Consider the following 18,538-nt stretch of genomic DNA (forward strand, 5'->3'; position numbering starts at 1 on the left):
CAAAATCATTTTCTTACAAATAATAATAGCGATTTCAAATCCTTGTTCTTTAGGGGCGTTCGCTCGCGTATTTACGATATTTTTTTATTGAAACCACTTTGTCATTTTAAAGGTAATTTTATACATTTTGTTACTAATATTTTTTTCCTCTACAGCCGTGTCCCGACGGATTGGATTTCCGAGCGGTGCAGTGTTCAGCCTACAACGACCAGCCGTACGATGGCGAGACTGTAGAATGGCACCCTTATTACGATGAAGAAAGCCCTTGCACGCTGATGTGCGTCGACTCCAAGGGCCGAGTGGAAGAAATGGCCCCGAGGGTGCGAGATGGCACCAGGTGTAGATTGGGATCATTGGACATGTGCATCGACGGCGTGTGTCAGGTGAGATCCAGAAACGGCGTAAATTTGGTATACATAATGTTATAAATTATAATATAAATAACGCATGCTCCTTAAAAATACAACTCATTTAAAGGGGGACAAGTTAATGAAAGAAAAATTACTAGAGTCAGTTGATAGTTAAGTTAATGTTTAGATATTTTAAAATCAATAATGGTTATCAATTAATATAGTATATGGAAAAAACCAAGTTTTCCAACTTAAGTATAGTAAATAATGTGTAAAAAAGTCTATGAATATGTATGTAAATATAGATTTTAAGAGAACTCAATATCAACCAGTATAAAACTATGGTGATGACATGCATGATGGAATTATAACATTTTAAACTCACCTAAGATTAATATGATAATTCGAATAAACTATGTTCATAATCCACTTCACGATGAAAAACTGTGGACTACGCTCGATTTTTATTTAATATATCATAGCCGTGTAATATTATTCTATGTTATACAACTTGAAAGACCAAAAGCTCTGAAGCAATGCCTCACTGTAATATACTAATATAGTTTAGTATGTTTACGACAGTAATAATTAGTTGACCTTCCACTGAAACTATGATAACACATGGCATATATTACATTTTTCACAGAGAGTCGGCTGCAATTTAGAAATCGGATCAAAGGCCAGCGTAGATGAGTGCGGAGTCTGCGGCGGAGATGGTACGTCGTGTTCCAAGGATTTACACCGCTGGGGAAAAATAGGCACAGGCTGTTCGGTGTCTTGCGGCGGAGGTGAGTGCGACTGACGTTGGTAAAAATTAAAAACGAGTTGTATCCACGATCCAAAAAGTTATTTAATACGCGAGACTAAATGCTAAATACACTAAATATGATGTTTATTTTAGATTCTGAACGGAGTGATGAATGTATTGGTTCTATAAAGATGTGTGTTTTTATTTTGTGTCTGTCATCACGTTTTTGGAGTAGTAATAATGCTTTTATTTTTGACTTAAGCTCATCTTTGAAAAGGAAAATTCATCTAGTTGGTACTTTGGGGGGTCAAAAGTAAAAAAAAATTCAGTAGTTTTCAAAAGCGTCAGGAAAAACCCTGAAAAAATAACGGAAAAATGGAAATTTTTAAGCATAACCACTTATCGACAAAATTGATTTTTTGATTTTGCTGTAACTCAAAAATGAATCATTGTAAATACTTGAAATTTTCACCAAATGTTTATATTAACATTATCTAATTACGATTACATTTTCAAAATATTTTACAATTTTAACATATTTATAGACAATTGAAATTTTTTGATTTTTCTATGTTTTTTTTTTTAAAATAACTATAAAAAAATTGGCTATCTAAAAATATTTAATACAAGGTTTATTATAAGTTGTAATTATCATAGTAAAAAAAAATCAAATATCGTTAGTCACAATTTTTGTTTATAAGCATTTAAAGTTCAAATGTTTATAAAATATATCAAAACCGCGAAAATTTGCAATTAATTTTGAAGTTGAAAATTCATAAAATTTTTGTGATTTATACCTAAGGTTAATAAACTCAATACAAGGTTATCCATAAGTTTTTCTTCAAGTAAGTGTAAAAAAAAATTCCAACGTAAATATAGAAAAAATTTTATGAGCGTATGAAATTTAATTTTTTACGAAATCGCGTAAAATCACGATATATTACAATTTAAATATAGGTAATAATATAATATATTCTACTAATTATCATTGACTGACAAATCATCTTCGTTCAGAAACGTTTTTCGTATACAATGATACCTATAATTTCATTCAAATTTAACACATTCATTATAGTGACCAGTGACCTACTCTCCATCTCTACTATACAGCAGAGCGATACCCACTTGCCCACTTTTTTTGAAGTTACGTTAAACATGACTAAGAGTAAAAGTGTTTTAAAATAATTATCCTGAACTTTGCATGGTAAATATGGGGATAATCTGAAACCATTCCAGTGCTCCAAACAAAATGGTTGCTGATGTGACCAAAATAAAATTTAAAAAAAAAACAAAACAAAAAAAAGGTTTACTATTAGATTAAAAGTTTATTTTTATATATTAATTTTTATAATGATGAATGGTTTACGATCATTTATTTATTTATTAATATGGCGTTAAAGCAAATCGTAATGAAAACTTAATAGGAACTTACTATAACTGATAGAAAATAAGGTCTATTTGATTTGTTTTAAAAAAAAATAAATAATTATATTTTAATTGGAAAGTATGGTCAGTCCGTAGAATATTACTTCATTAATAACTAATTGTGATAGTGGGAACTGGGAACTGATGTATGGGTATTAAACTAACTACCTTAAATACATACGATATAGGAGTATAGGCACAATTAGGAAAAATTTAAAAACATCACACACAACATTTTTAGAAATTAATGAAAATAAGTGAAATTTAAAGTAATTAACCTCACCCTTCTCTTAGTATTTTAGATTCTAAGCGGAGCGATTAATATATTGATTTATTTGATTTTACAATGATGTTTTTAATTTAATTTTTTTTTGTGAACGAACACACAATAAGTGTCGATAAAATGCTCTGATTTTCAAAAATGGTACAAAATCACACAAATATTATTTTTGTCTGTGTAAAAATATTAAAAATACATAGGCACACATTTTTTTCATATGCATTTAAAGTTAAAATTTATACATTTAAACAATAAATAACAATTTTTTAGTTATTCTTATAATTAAAAACATTTTTTCGTGGAACCTTAAACTTTATGTATTTTATATTATTATGAATTTTACTATACGCAATAACATTTTTGAATTATTTTAAAATGTTATCTATTTCTTAGTACTATTAATCTATTTTACTGTTTAATGGTATTTACAGAAAGATGTTATTACATTTTGAGTTAATATAGTTAGAAATTGAAATAATGTGGTAACCATCCACACATATTATTATACAAATTAAAAATTAATAATATAGTAAATAAAATATTTTCGAAAAAAATTATATCAACCTACTACTCGTAAACCTAATACTAAAAGTAAAATAAGTGACTTTATCAAAAAAACATATCACTTAGTAATATAGGCTGGTAGACCGTTTCCACTCACTGGTCAGAATCGTTTTTCATGTACAATAATATATCTTTGAATTCAAATTTAACACACCTCTAATAGTGACCCACACAACACCCTATGAAATATGAACGGCGAGTGGTACCCTACTTACCTACCTTATTTTTTTCGGTTTAGGAGATCAAAAAACAGTTTTCCTTTGTTTGATACGATAATCGTAATCAGCCGTCAATTTATGTCATATTATGATGAACGTCTACGCGCACGAGCAATGGTACTCGGAGGTCAGGGTCGGGGTCATAATAATATTATGGCACGCACTGCTGCACTGATTGGTGTATATATATTATGTTATAGGTATATACAGAGTGATTCACCAAACATTGTAAGGATCGTCATGTAGGGATATAAACTTATATTTTTCAAACAAACCACTCTCTTCTTATTTACAGTAAATATTTAGTGAACTTTTTTTTGATTAATTTTGATGTACATTATTTAAAATTCGAACAAGTAGTTTTACAGTTATTCAAATATTTATATTAAGGAAAAAAGTCATTAAAGGTTTTACAAAAAATTATACTTTGACCATTTTTACAAATTATAAATATTAATAAGTTAATTTTATATACTAAAGAATTTTCAACTCACCAAAACCATCATATCTTTCAAACCCATTATCATAGATCTATTCACCTATTATCCTTAGTAAATAAAGTTAAACAACTCATAAACTACTCGTTTGATTTAGGCATGTCAACATTTTCATAAAATTATTTACTTAATTATTTACATTAAAAAACGGGTAGGGGTTTTTATTTGAAAAAACGAATTTTATATTACTACAAAACACTCCTTAAGTAATACAAAACATCTCAAGAATTTAAAAATATTGTCTTCGAGTAAAGGTTTATTTAAAAGTTCAAAAATTATATTTCAAATTACTGAAGTATACATCATAAGTATTATCTTACTGAAGTAAGAAAAAAACAAGGTGAGAATGCTCGGTAAATCACTCTGTACTAAAGTAAAGGGGTGACGTCGGTGGTGGTGCAAACCATCGTCTATCAGTGACGTATAATATTGTACATACCTACCTAACTAAATAATACAATATAGAACTACAGAGGTGACGCAGCAGACAGTTGGATTTCATTATGTCTAAAAGGGCGAATTATGAACAATAATCCTAATAATACTCTGGAACCTGTAATAACGGTCGGCTATGTTTCGGCGGCTTTTGACCGCCACGTGAAAAATACTGACAATGATAAAACGTTTTAATCAATTCTAGTACCGCGCGCAGTCTGTTTTTCGGTCACCTCTTATCGCCCCTGCCTGTAATGTGATTAATGGCTTCGAACACCCCCACGCGAAGTTCTTTACGGATACGCCGTATGACTTTCTTCTTATTTTCTTCTAGTATTTTCACTGTGCCAACACCCTCCCCTGCCATCCACCTATTCCTTACGCCTGTCGCCGTGTTTATATAATATTATACGCGCCAATCCATACACAACGCCCAGCCGAATATAATCTGCGCCAAAGACGCCGCAAAGCTCCTTAACCATATGCTCGTCGTGTTTGTCTTCTATTATTGTAATAAGACATAATATTATAGATTAGAATTAAACATATTTGTATTCCGATGGTTTTCGAATAATATGTATATTGTGTAACTATTATATATATATATATATATATATACAATATTGCGTCTTCGTGTACGAGTACATAATATTTTTATTAAAACGAATTTGTTTACACAATCATTCTTGAAATGGGATACTTTATAAAACAGTTCAAACAGTTTTAATAATAATATATTAATACATTATTGCATAATTTATTTTTATCTATGTTGTATATTTTATGCAAATCGTTCGTATTTGTATTTAAATAGATATGATATTTATTATTCTATACATAAATACATTACATTTAATTAAATATATTTTTTGACATGGTTAACATTGGGAGTTCTCCATTGACTGCACTTACTTAATTGTCACAATTCTATTTTAATTGTTGATTAATTAACTACACTACCACAGTATATTTATATTTTTGTTGAATAAAAACAAATTTCTACTACTACTACTACTATATTAATTTATTTTTTTTTTAATTTCAAGCAGTAGCATTTGCTTTATGATAAAAAGAAGCAAAATTATAATTTATGTTATTAATACATACAATATACGTATTTACACATGTGTTCTAGTTTCCAATTTCACGTAGGTACTTCTATAAAGTGTTTTGTCATATTTTATAATATATAATATATGTATATTCTATAAATTTACCATTTTGTATATATTTTGTTTTTCTAATAGACACTACATGAATGCTGAAAATAAAATTTTATTTTTCTTCTATTTTAATTTTCACTATTCGAGTCATTCGTGTAATTTTATCAATATATATATACATTTAATACTAAATCACGTATCTTATTTTATAGTCGACTTATTATACTCGTATGTATTAATTCTATCGATATTTTAAAAACACTTTTTAGCCAAAAAATATTTTATTTTAGATACCTTTTATATTCCCTATAATATATAATCTAATTTAAGACTTTTTTAGTTAATGCTTCAGTTAATAATCTTCGGTCAATCGTGTTATTTTTTTATTTTTTTAAGCATACATATTTCACCATACAAATTGGCTACTTAAGGTTATTATTCACTATAATTACCCATTTTTTGAAAGCTTACCCCTCCAGAGTATAAGTATAAATTAAATAATTGTATTCTATATGGTTTAAGTACTTATTACAGATTATAATCCATTATGGCATGATGTGCATACTTGGTGAATATAACATTAATAGACATCTTCCATTCCCCTTCTCCATCTTCCAATACCACTACAAGTTCAGTGAACTACTATACATGGATTTGCTTGTGAATTTGATCGTAGAGAATTTTCTGTGGTTGTCATTTGAATTATTGATCAACTATCACATGCTTTCCTCGTCATAATATGATCTCTTATACATTAAGAACACCATTTATAATATATTATTGCATTCATACAAATGGATAAAGGCAGGAATATTGTATTTATATACATATAGAAATTTTCAATTGAATTTTACCTTATACGATTTATTGTAAATTATTCTTACCAGTAATATACATCCGATGTCAAATCATAAATTATTATCGTCATTTTTACGATGGAAACTAATCCACATATTTTAGGAGTGCATATAACACACAAACATACAACACGCATAAAGTATATATATATGTATGTGTATAATATTATATATATTTATCGCATGATACAATGACGTTTGTATGCTGGGATATATTTATGCGTGGCACACAATATAATACAACGGATCGTTATAAATAACATTCAATATTTTGTACTTACAATTTATTTTTAATAAAAAAAATTTTAAAACATTTATAATATAATATCAATATATTATGATAGCTGAATGACTGATATAAACTGTCATAATTATATTTATAGCTTTATCAAAGTATTAAACTAATATTAATTTTTACGATTATAGTAGGTAGTGATCATATATAATTTTCATTGTACTCATATTTATTGAATTTCTGTTAATGAAAAATGTATTATAGGTACACTGAGTTTTTTTTAATTTCAAGATTTTTCAATTCTTACATTTTAATCGCATTAAAGTAAAGTTTGATAGATAATTTGGAAAAAACAATTTAAAAAAATAAAAAATTCAGAATTTAAAAAACCAAGGGTAATTTTTATACAAAACATTGCGCTTATCCATCCACTTAAACTTTAGAAAACAATACTCTTACATGGATTAGAGCTTTTTATGTTCATTGAATATAATCGCATACCGTAAAATATTTTTTATATAAATTAAAATGATAAATTTATTTTAGTTGGTTTTTGCGCAGAGCACATCTTTTTGTTTGTATACTCTCGCACGTGAATAAATTATTATTTATTCACAATTATTTTATGCAAACATCACATGAAAACGACTTTTCTTTCCCACGTGGATTATTTTATGTCTCGTTTTAATGATTATATAATGCTATTAAATATTTACATTTCCTTATAATATATTACCACTTTATAACATAGGAATATAGGTGAATCTACATACGAGTATATATACTAAATTAGATATAACAAGATTAAATTTATAAGGTTATTAATTTAGGCCGCTGTTATTAATTAATTTCAATATTTAATTTTAATATTTTACATAGATTGGGCTGGATGAAAAAAATATAATCGTTAGTGTTCTCGGTGGAAGAAAAGAGTACTAAACAACAACAGCGAGTTCCTTAATTTTTATTAACAGTTCAATAAAAATAATAACTATTACCTATTACTGCACGAATATTTAACGTACTTTAAAATGAGGGTAAGGTGCAAAGGTAGTGTGAAATAATCAACATCATAATATGCTACAAACATAGAAGAACTTCTATATTATAACATAAAATTCAAATTATATAACCACTTTAAAGTCAGACGCACTATTACGGGTTTTGTGGCTACAATGGTTATATGGAACGTTGAGCATATTTGACCGTTATTACATTTTATACGTCAACGTTATAATATTATTATGTTTATATCGGATTTACCCAAGACATAATTCTATTTGAGATGGTGCTCTGAGCTCTTGCACTTGAAAGGACTAATGTATTTTTTTTAATTTTCTAATGGTTTTCTAGGAAAACCTTTGAAAACTGTAAAAATATTCATAGAGCTCTAGTATTATCAAAATTAATTTTTTCAAAATCTTCATTATCTAATTAAAAAACAATTAATAAAATTACATTCTAATGTTTTATTTCTACAGTATTAAAATAACGTAGTTACTAAAAACAAAACTGTTAATATATTAAACACTATCCAAACCAAAATAATAATATGCAGGATACAACTATGTTAGTCAGGTAAAAGCATTTCAAAACATCACACTCCGTAAAATAATAAATATTCTACTCTTTGTTTCTAACCTAACCTTTCACAGTGACCTTGGCATTAAATCGATTGAAAATGAGGCTACACTATTTTATGGATGGATTTATTTAGACAAGAAGACCACCACAATCCACTCATAAATAACTTTCATATAATTTTACTCTCTGAAAATCTTTGTCACAGACTCATAAGAAAGCCAGCCGTGTCGTGATCTTTTTATTTAATTATCTATAACCTTTAAATCCCAACCGTAGAAGAAGGATTTTATTTGTTAAACCTCCAACTATATATTTTCTCTCTTCTTATTACAATATAATATATTGAATGTATATATCTATCTGTTTGGATTGCATATATTCAAAAAATAATAATAATAATTTAATAACATTAACAATACATACGATTATGATCCATAATGACTAAAATTGAAAAATATATTAATATATTCTAGTTTCTATTATTATTTATTTTTCACTGTACAGTCTATTTATATCTTTTACATTTTAATTGTATTTCACTCATAAAATTCGAAAGCGATTCATTACATTTTTTCATTTAAAAAAATGATAACTAAAAAAAAAAATTATCTTTACACTGATTTACGACTTTTGGTCCCCAATAAAAAAAAAATATATACACTTCAAATAATTGTATACGAGAGACATTTACTTGGGAATTCAACCCCGAATAAAGCAACAAATTTGTCACGACCGCTGAGAAAATAAAATATACACATCCAACAGTCAACACATGCAGACCAAGTGAATAGTGGATTGTAGATTTTCTAGAGGACCCCTTTTCCCATTACAATATAATTTCGGAAGTATACCTATATGCATCGATCGACGGGCAATAACATTATCAGCCGAAGGCATTGGCTATGTTTTCTCTACTTACATTTTTTTTTACTATTATACGAGTATTATACATTGTAAGATTTTTCTTCTAACTTCTAAATCAAACTGTGGACGTTCGAAATATAATTGTATGTTTTGGATACACGCGCATATGTATATGTATTCCATTCTCGTTGACTAATAAAATAACTAAGGGTCAACAGACATATTGAACTCGATTTATATGCTTCATGTGTACGTAAAACGAGTGTAGGATAGTATCGTAAGAAGGTTGTATGCTATTCACCATCAATAACAACCTGATCCTTGAAACAAGATAAGTCTGTACCATAACATATTGTATGTATTTCCCGCAAATTTCATAGATACAACTTACCAATATTCAACAATATGTCGTTATAAATTTATATTATTATTATTATATCATTACGTCAGTACACGTAAACCAAAATAAAATAAAATGTATACAGCATTAATTAGTGATAATTATTTAAATTTGGAAAAATATCAGTAAATGGTAATCGTATAAATTATAAAAATAAATAAAAATGGCTCAGTAGAAAATAGAATATAATTAAAATTATTCAAATAATATATAGAGGCCTACCGTAGTTGGTTTTTAATCCTGATGAAAAACAAAAGTTTTAGTCACATACTCACATGGCTCTTAAATTTTTTACAAAAGGTTAATTAAAGCGTACAGCGTAATGTGTTTTTTATTTATGTAGTTATAAAATTAACTTTTTGATATAACACTGAAAAGGGTCGTTAGTATCCATTACACCTAGAAGTTTCAGCTGTCAAATGTGCGTTAAAATGCAATATTATTTTGGAACAAATACATAATTAACAAACATTTTCAATCACTATTTTTTCATACATCATGTTTTAGTGATCTCTTATTAGGTTATATCCAATACCTATAATTTACTATTTTAGTCGACTTTATTTCACAAAAAAATTAATATATGGTCGTGCATTTTACTTGACTTTTTAAAATGTTTAATATCTTATCAAATATCTAAGTGTAGGAATGTGTACTTAATATATTTGATTATAGTATTGTTAAGGCTACTCTATGTGTTAACATATATATACAGACGCATTTATATTTCGACATACATTTTACGTTTGTATTAGTTTTTAATTTCCCAAAATTAATTAATATTTTTCAGATTGATAGCATTTAGTTTTTTATTTAATTTTTAATAACAACTTAAATCTTAAACCACATTATTATTAATTATATAAATCTATTTAATATTTGATAGGTTTTATCATCATAAGTGAGGCCGAGAATTAAATAATATACAAAAACATTCGTGTCTTATTATGTAAAGTTCACTATCTCGATAAGCTGGTCTCAATTCGATTCTGTGGAACATTTCCATAGACAAGGAGTCTAAAATATACAGAAGATAGATACATAATATATGATAAGAACCTATTTCAGAGCATACAACACATTATATACACGAAAGATGTGATGGTACTTGTGCAGAAAATAGTTATAGGTACACTCGACAAACAAGCGAAATAAGTAGACCAAAGCAGAGAACTGAAGTTTTAGTCACAATAATCGACCTTGCAAACGTTTCCTACAAATTTCTTCAAACAGGTTATTTTTACACAATAAAATAGATTAATTTTATCTAGGTAAAATCCTCGGGACAGATGTGTTTATTATTTTATTTTTTTTTTATTAAAAATATTTTATTTTATATACACATATGTCATAATATATAATAAAATAAAATAAATCTACTCTTTAAATCTATAGCTTGTGATGGAGTAGAGTTACATTTTAACAAAATGATAAATGAACTATATAATATAAAAAGAAAACAGTTTAAGTGTTCCTATTAAGAAAAATGACTTATAGTATTAAATGATAAATATAGAAGACAAGAAAATGTAAATAAATAATTATAATAATAATACGAATTAATATACAGAATATGGAATTATATCAATGTAAATACATTTATAATAATTATAATATTATATTATGAATCCGAAAACAACCATTTATAAACCAATTTTCCTAGGTCCGTCACAGCAGCACCCCGGTACCCTTCAAAATGATTCGATTGATTCGAAATTTTCCCATAATTTTGTAACCATTTTGTAACCAAATGTAATCCAATATTCCAGATAACTAATTGCACTTTAATCAATTAAGAATCGTTCTAAGTGACATAAGCATCGTAATATATACTTACGTGTTACGTGTGTATAATATTGTATAATGAGTAAAAAATTTTATTTTTCGATATTAATATTAATTTAAGTAGTATTGATAATACTTGTTTTATGTTATACGAGTATATATATATATATAGTTATATTTATAATTTTAATTTCATCAAATCCGACTTTTTTTAGTTTTTGGGAAGTTATTTATATTATCATCGATTTTAAGATGTTTAATACGTATTGTCCGTATTAAGTCATGAATTAGGGCCAGGAAGTACATGAATTTTCAAGTTTTTACTGAGTTCATCAAAAAGTTGATGGACGAGATATAAACATTTGAATCACAATCTAACGAGTACAAAAATTAAATGTTAGCATATTTTCGTATATTTTGAATTTTTTCTAAAAAATGCTTATTATTTTAAAATAAAATTGCATTTTACTGTGTTATTTTTTTTTTTTTATTAATATTCCATAATAATGTCGGACTTTGAATATATTTCAAATACAAGCATATTTGTATGTTTAATTTAAACCTTCCGTTGCTTTAAAGTATACATTTTTCGAAGAACTATCTATGAATAATGAGCAAGTACCATCTCTATTTTTCAATCAACTTTTAAATTACATACCACATTTGCGTATATTAATAAGAATATAATTGGACCCAGGGGCGTATACAAGGGTGTTTTGGGGGTTCAACCCCCCCTCCCCCACGAAATAAATTTGAGTAACGAGGAAAAAATTGTTTTATTATGTTGCGGCACAATTTGTATTGCTATATTTTGTAAACCTCCCCACCCCATTTTTTTGTTTACGTGCCTAATTGAACCTAACACACTACCTCAAGGAACACCATATTTTATATTACTTACATCATTTAATTCTACTATTTTTTGCTATAAGATAGATAGCTCTTAAGCCAAATTAGACTGCGATTATTAATCCCAAAAGTAAATAGAATTCTAAAAAGAATACCATTATGGAGTCGAACGCGTTTGCTAAATCTAAGAAAACAGATATTAGTTTTATTACCATTGTCTAATTCATCATAATGTATAAAATTGCGTTACATCATATAAAGCAGTGCTTCTCAACGGGGGCGATATCGCCCCCCTGTGGGCGGTGAAGGAGTACTGATGGGTGGTGAGTTCGTTTTGGGCGGTGGGGGGGGGGGGCGGTGGGCTCGTTTTGGGTGATAGGGGGGCGGTGAACTTTTTTTCTGTTCAAAGCAACGCACCAAGATTTATCTTGGTAAATTTTTTCGTTTTTATCGATTACTAAAATAAACTCGTGATTATAAAATATAACGTTTGCTTATCTGTAATCGTTTTCGAACGAATCATTATCTTTATTACTCTTTACCTGCATTAGTGCGTTAACGAATCTAATAACTAAAAAGAGAAATCGACTCGACATCGTAAAAAGAGGAGACTTACGCCTTCATCTCACAAACTTTGAACCAAACGTAAAAAAATTGGCTTTGGATCACCAAGCACAACCATCTCACTGATCAATACATTTAAAAACATTTTATTTTCATTATATTCACATTTGTATACATATATATATATATATATATATTATATTTATTAATTATTCAATATTAAACTTTCATATATATTATTTTTATTTTTATTTTAATGAAGTGAGGGGGGGCGTTAAAAAATATTTTGCTTCTTAGGGGGGCGGCCGTTATAAAAAGGTTGAGAAGCACTGATATAAAGCATTCTCTATTCCCTAACACGGTCTGAAACCGTTATGGTTTTTAGATGATAGTTCGTATTTTTTCCTAAGTACGTAAAAGTTCTTTCTTTAATTATTTTTTCAATAATTTTAGAAAAAATTGCTAACATATATATATATCTATAATTTCCAATGGTTTTGCGTTTCCCTCCTCCCCTTATATAATAATTTGACTTAGCTAATTTAAAATGATCTGAGAAAAAACTATTTTTGATATTAAATTATATACATGTACAAGTAGATTAAGAATTTGTTCAGAAATGCATTTTAATATATTTACCATTATCATATTTTAATATCCCGTATCGGTATCGTCTTTGCAGTTGTTTTTAATCAATTGTACCTCTGAGACATATCAAATTTATCATTCGCATTTAAATAATTTTTCGTACTATTATTGTGTGTGAGAATATATTAGTCAAATTTTTACCGACGTTTATGAAAAAATTATTTAACGAATTTGACGTCCCAACTGGATCATCTGCAATATTTATTGTAGTTTAATTCACTTTTAAACTTAAATTGTATCTTTGTTTTTATGGATATTACCTGATACTTCATCAATAATTAATTTCCAAGCCAACTAAGGATTATGCAACTCTGTTTTAAATTTTTTTTTTATAAAATTTGATTTTAGAAAGCCTTAAGGAGTTGCCATACCCACATGTGTTGTCTCTGTCTTACTAACATAGATCATAATAAATTTTCGTTCAACAAAATACATTTTGTGATGTTAGCTTTAATATTAGAGTAAATTTATCCATTATTAAACTTAAAGGTAAGAATATTATCTAGAAAATAAAATATGTTTTTATTGATATTATCATTTTAAGTGAGTTATAACTTATAACCTTATAAAATATTACAACTTTAAAATATTCATAACATACTTTAAAATGATAATATCAATAAGCATATGTCCTTTTTTAGATAATATTCTTATCTTTAAATTTGATAATAGTTAAATTTAATCTAATATTAACCCTAACATCATAAAATTTGTTCTGCTGAACGCAAAATAACTATGATGTACCGTTAGTAAAACAGAGACAACACATGTGGGTATAGCGTCTTCTTAATAATTTCGTAAAATAATTTTTATATTTTTTGTGGCATTTCGCAAGTTTAATATAATTTGGGTGTTTATTTACATTTTATTGAAAGATATTTCTTACGGAGTGCGGAATAATAACAAGCCTTTGACATACATTCTTTTAACCTTTTATTTTTTGAATTAACAGATTCAGAAGTAGAAGAATCATTTAAGTAATTTGTAATAATAATTTGAAATATAAACAACATACATTAATTTACCGAATAAAATAATAATAAATACAAATGAATTACATGTATTATTTTATTTAGTAATTTTTATACCAGTGATATCAGTCAACAAAACATCTGCATTGTTTTTATTGAAAATACCTGTTATTACTTTTAATGAACACATGATCTAAACACGAGAGCTATTGACCCTTTGATAATCTCGTAAAAACATGTAAAAAAGAAAAATAAACCGTGTACCGACAAAGAAATCTAGATAATCATTATTATTTGTATGAGCACCAATTTAATTTTAATGTCCCCAATTATAATAATTAAATTTGTATCAAAATTTAAAACAATAAAAAACTTCTTTTTATGAGAGAATAAAAGTTATATTATCAATTGATGGCGACCTTTATATACATAATAAAATTATTGGCATATTATTGATTTTTTACGAGAGCTTTACTATATTATTTTATGAATAGCTAAAATCATAAAAATCCGCAATGAGATGTGTTATAACAAAGACCATCACTCCATTATTCATTATTCATTATTCAAAGATGATAGAGTTTCATAAGATAATTTTATACAATTTAAATGTAATATTTTACTATTTTAACTACTTTATAGTTATAGATATGCATTTCACATTACATAGTGAAATAAATACGCAACGGCTACAGCGCTATAGCACATAGCAACAAGTGGCTAACACGGCATTATAATATTATCTTACAATATTACAATAATTAAAGCGATACAACTCAATATAATATTTATAATACATTATACACATTATAGTATGCATATAATTTAACTATCGATTTGTGTCTATTTCGTTCAGGGTACGAAATGTCTAGGATAATCTGTCAGAACCGAGACACGGGCGTTGAAGTGGATGCTGATCTGTGTCCTGGCGAAAGGCCAAACGGCAGCGATTTATCTGTGGAGTGTAACAGCCAACCATGTCCTCCCAAGTAAGTGAACATCAGTACTTTTATAATATATAATAATAAAACAATACATAAAACCCATACGATTAAAATATATATACATGTATTTATTATACACACGTTTACGTGATGACGGGTATGTGTGACTGTTTTATTCAGACGCCTCCGACACGTTTCATGCATTAAATATGCAGCCTCCGGAAAAGCTGTGTTGCTTGGTGTGTGGATTTTCGTCGCGATTTTCTCGTCGGGTTCGATGCGGTCGAGGGTTATAGGTGTGGAGTGACGTAGGGGGGAAGGGCACAAGCTTAGAACACGTTGAAAGATTAAACGGTGTGTAGTGTCGCAAAAATGCTTTATCGCTAAGCTGAGCATAATAACCGCACCATATGGGATCCATGTGGGATTTTCGTAATTTTTTTATTTTTTTTTGTCGACAGCCGTCATGGCATGACTTAAGCAGCTTTCTCGATCCCCTTGTACATGTCTGAACAGCATCAACAACGTGTGTATGACACTTTTTTGTAGTTCAGTTTTAATGTATTCGTGTGAGGTGTTTGCCATATACTGGTGCAACCAAAGAATAAAAGACGTTAGAAAGAAAAAGATCGACCTGAATAAAAACAATTATCTACAAAAACTAATTAATAGTTAGTTCAATTTATGTTTTCTTCGGACCACAAATAATTTTTAGACGTAATATATCTTACAACTTTTTGAACCACGTAAACTAATGAGATTTTGACTGAAAAATATAAGTATATATTGAAACATAATACTATATTGATCAATATTAAAAATGCAAAACCATAGTATTATTAATTTTACATATATATTTTTAAATAAAACAAAATATATTTAGTTTTGATTTTTTAAACATTACATTTTTATTCGTTGGGCGTTTACATTTTTTGACACATTTTGTTTTGTGAATGAGTTTCACGTTAAAAATTACCATTCACACTATGTTTAATTATGAAGTAAACATAAAATAATAAGTAGGTACATATTACAAAATATATGTTTTCCATACAATATCAACCAATTGTTCTTTTTTTTATCATTACTTATACTTACTAAGACAACAAGAACAACGACAATAAATATTAAATTTAATTACCAACATCACATATTGTAGTGTTGTTTAGTTAAAAGGTAAAATTCAGTTTAAAAAAGATAATAATAGTCAGTTTTATTTCAAATTATATTTATTAAACTACATATTAAGTAGGTACGGTTGTCATTCCATTTTCACTATTTTTTTTTAAAAGGCAAATTGTAAATCAGTAGAATTTTTAAGAAATCATCAAAGTAAGAAAAAAAAGACAGGCAAAACGTGAAACAGTATTACAACAGAAAATAAAAATACCATTTACCTTCCGAAATAGATAGTCTGAGCAGGATTTTTAAGACATTATTTAAAGTTACAATGCATGTATATAAGCACTCAATTATTTTAGTATTTTCTCGTTTACGTTTGAATAATAAACATAATATTTATTTTTATTTTCAATGACATAAATATTATTATTAATTGTATATAATTATCTGTGAATTATAATATATTTATAACAAGTACATAAACATTATATAAGTAAAATTAATATTACGATTTGTAATTATTCTGAATCATAGTATAAGAAGTAATATAGGTATATTTTATTTTTCAACTATGATTATATTTTTTTGTTATTGACAATATGAATGTATCAATTTTACATTTTATTATTAGACCATTTATTTTTATTTTTAATAAGTGAATTTTAATAACTTAGAAACTATTCGTTCAAATTTTGATTTAGATATATCGATATTTTCAAATATATCATCTGCTTAACACTATATAAAAATAGGCTGATTCTCATATGAATGAAAACAATTGGCAATATTACAATTTACAACAGTAAACTTCTTACATGATATAAAAACTGAAATATGGTTCTTTAATATAATAATTTATTAAACATTTAAAAAATCACAATTTACATACATTCTTTATTCGTAAAAAAATTATCGTGAGCATACTAAACGAATCACCCAATATTATATCATGGTTTTTAGTGGTATTGTGATTATTTTAATGTAAGTCAGATTGTTATTAAATTGTTTATATATTATGTGTTTGTTTTTAAATTTAAAAATGTAAACGGTTTTGTATAATATATAAATTTCGGTTTTCGTTTCCTCTTTAGGGAATAGCGATGGAAAAATATTAAATATAGTTTTGAAACTTATATCTTGGTTTTTAAATAACATGATTCATCCACTGTGACATAGTTTTGCGAAAAAAATGTATTATTATTTATTTTAAGGTGTCTATGTTTTGGATAGATTATTTATGGTAGAAATTACATATCTAGTTATAGAATCAAAATACGTATTTTAATACATTTTTAAATAATAAAATAGCAAAATATTATATTTTCATGTTGAAAATACCTACTTTTATTCGTAATTATCTTTTAGTCTAAAATTATTATTATTAATATTCCAATGATATTCTAAAAAAATATTATCAGACATTCTATAAATTTAGTATCATTATTATTTATCATCGTTTTACGATACCTACAATTTTTCAGAATTAATAGCACAGAATAATATCTAAGCATAATATTATACCTTTTCACTGATCCACTACTGATGTTCAAATACTTCAAATCTTAAAAATATATGTTTAATCAAACAAATGTATAAAATTAGCCACGTATACAAAATATAATTTCGGGGGGGGGGGGGGGGGGGAATGAACCCCAACACCCCTGTATACGTGCCTGTATAGAATATAAAAAATAAACTTATTTGTATCTTAAATATAAAAACAAATATTAAATAAAATAACAACGGTATCTGCACCAGTGTAGCAGTGCTAAACAAACAGTTCTTGCATTCAATCGTATGACATAAAGTCTTATTCATATGCTTTAGCGTTTAATCTCTTTTATTTTAAATAAATGGTTTATATTTGTTGAATAAAATTTACATGATTCCTAATCACAACTTACTTTATATACTTTAGGTATAAAACATAACAATTTAATCAAATTATAATATAATGATAGGTGCTTATTATTATTTATTTAATCAAATATGCTAATTATCTATGCCAATTGCCAACTTTATTTATGTAAAAAAT

General features: G+C 27.0%; 1 protein-coding gene across 6 annotated transcripts in view; it reads left to right on the forward strand.

Moving 5' to 3' along the window:
- The window catches only part of LOC132928852 (ADAMTS-like protein 1), a 177,266-nt gene that overhangs the window by 86,403 nt on the left and 72,325 nt on the right, over positions 1-18,538 (forward strand). For all 6 annotated transcript variants that reach the window (XR_009662066.1, XM_060993798.1, XM_060993769.1 and 3 more), the window contains exons 5-7: positions 156-383; positions 997-1,138; positions 15,294-15,426. Coding sequence is in view for 5 of the 6 variants with exons in the window: in XM_060993798.1 (XP_060849781.1) it covers positions 156-383; positions 997-1,138; positions 15,294-15,426 (503 nt within the window). In the remaining variant the exon portion in view is untranslated. The remainder of the gene's footprint in view (positions 1-155; positions 384-996; positions 1,139-15,293; positions 15,427-18,538) is intronic.

Source organism: Rhopalosiphum padi, chromosome 1, assembly GCF_020882245.1.
Source record: "Rhopalosiphum padi isolate XX-2018 chromosome 1, ASM2088224v1, whole genome shotgun sequence".
NCBI lineage: Eukaryota > Metazoa > Arthropoda > Insecta > Hemiptera > Aphididae > Rhopalosiphum > Rhopalosiphum padi.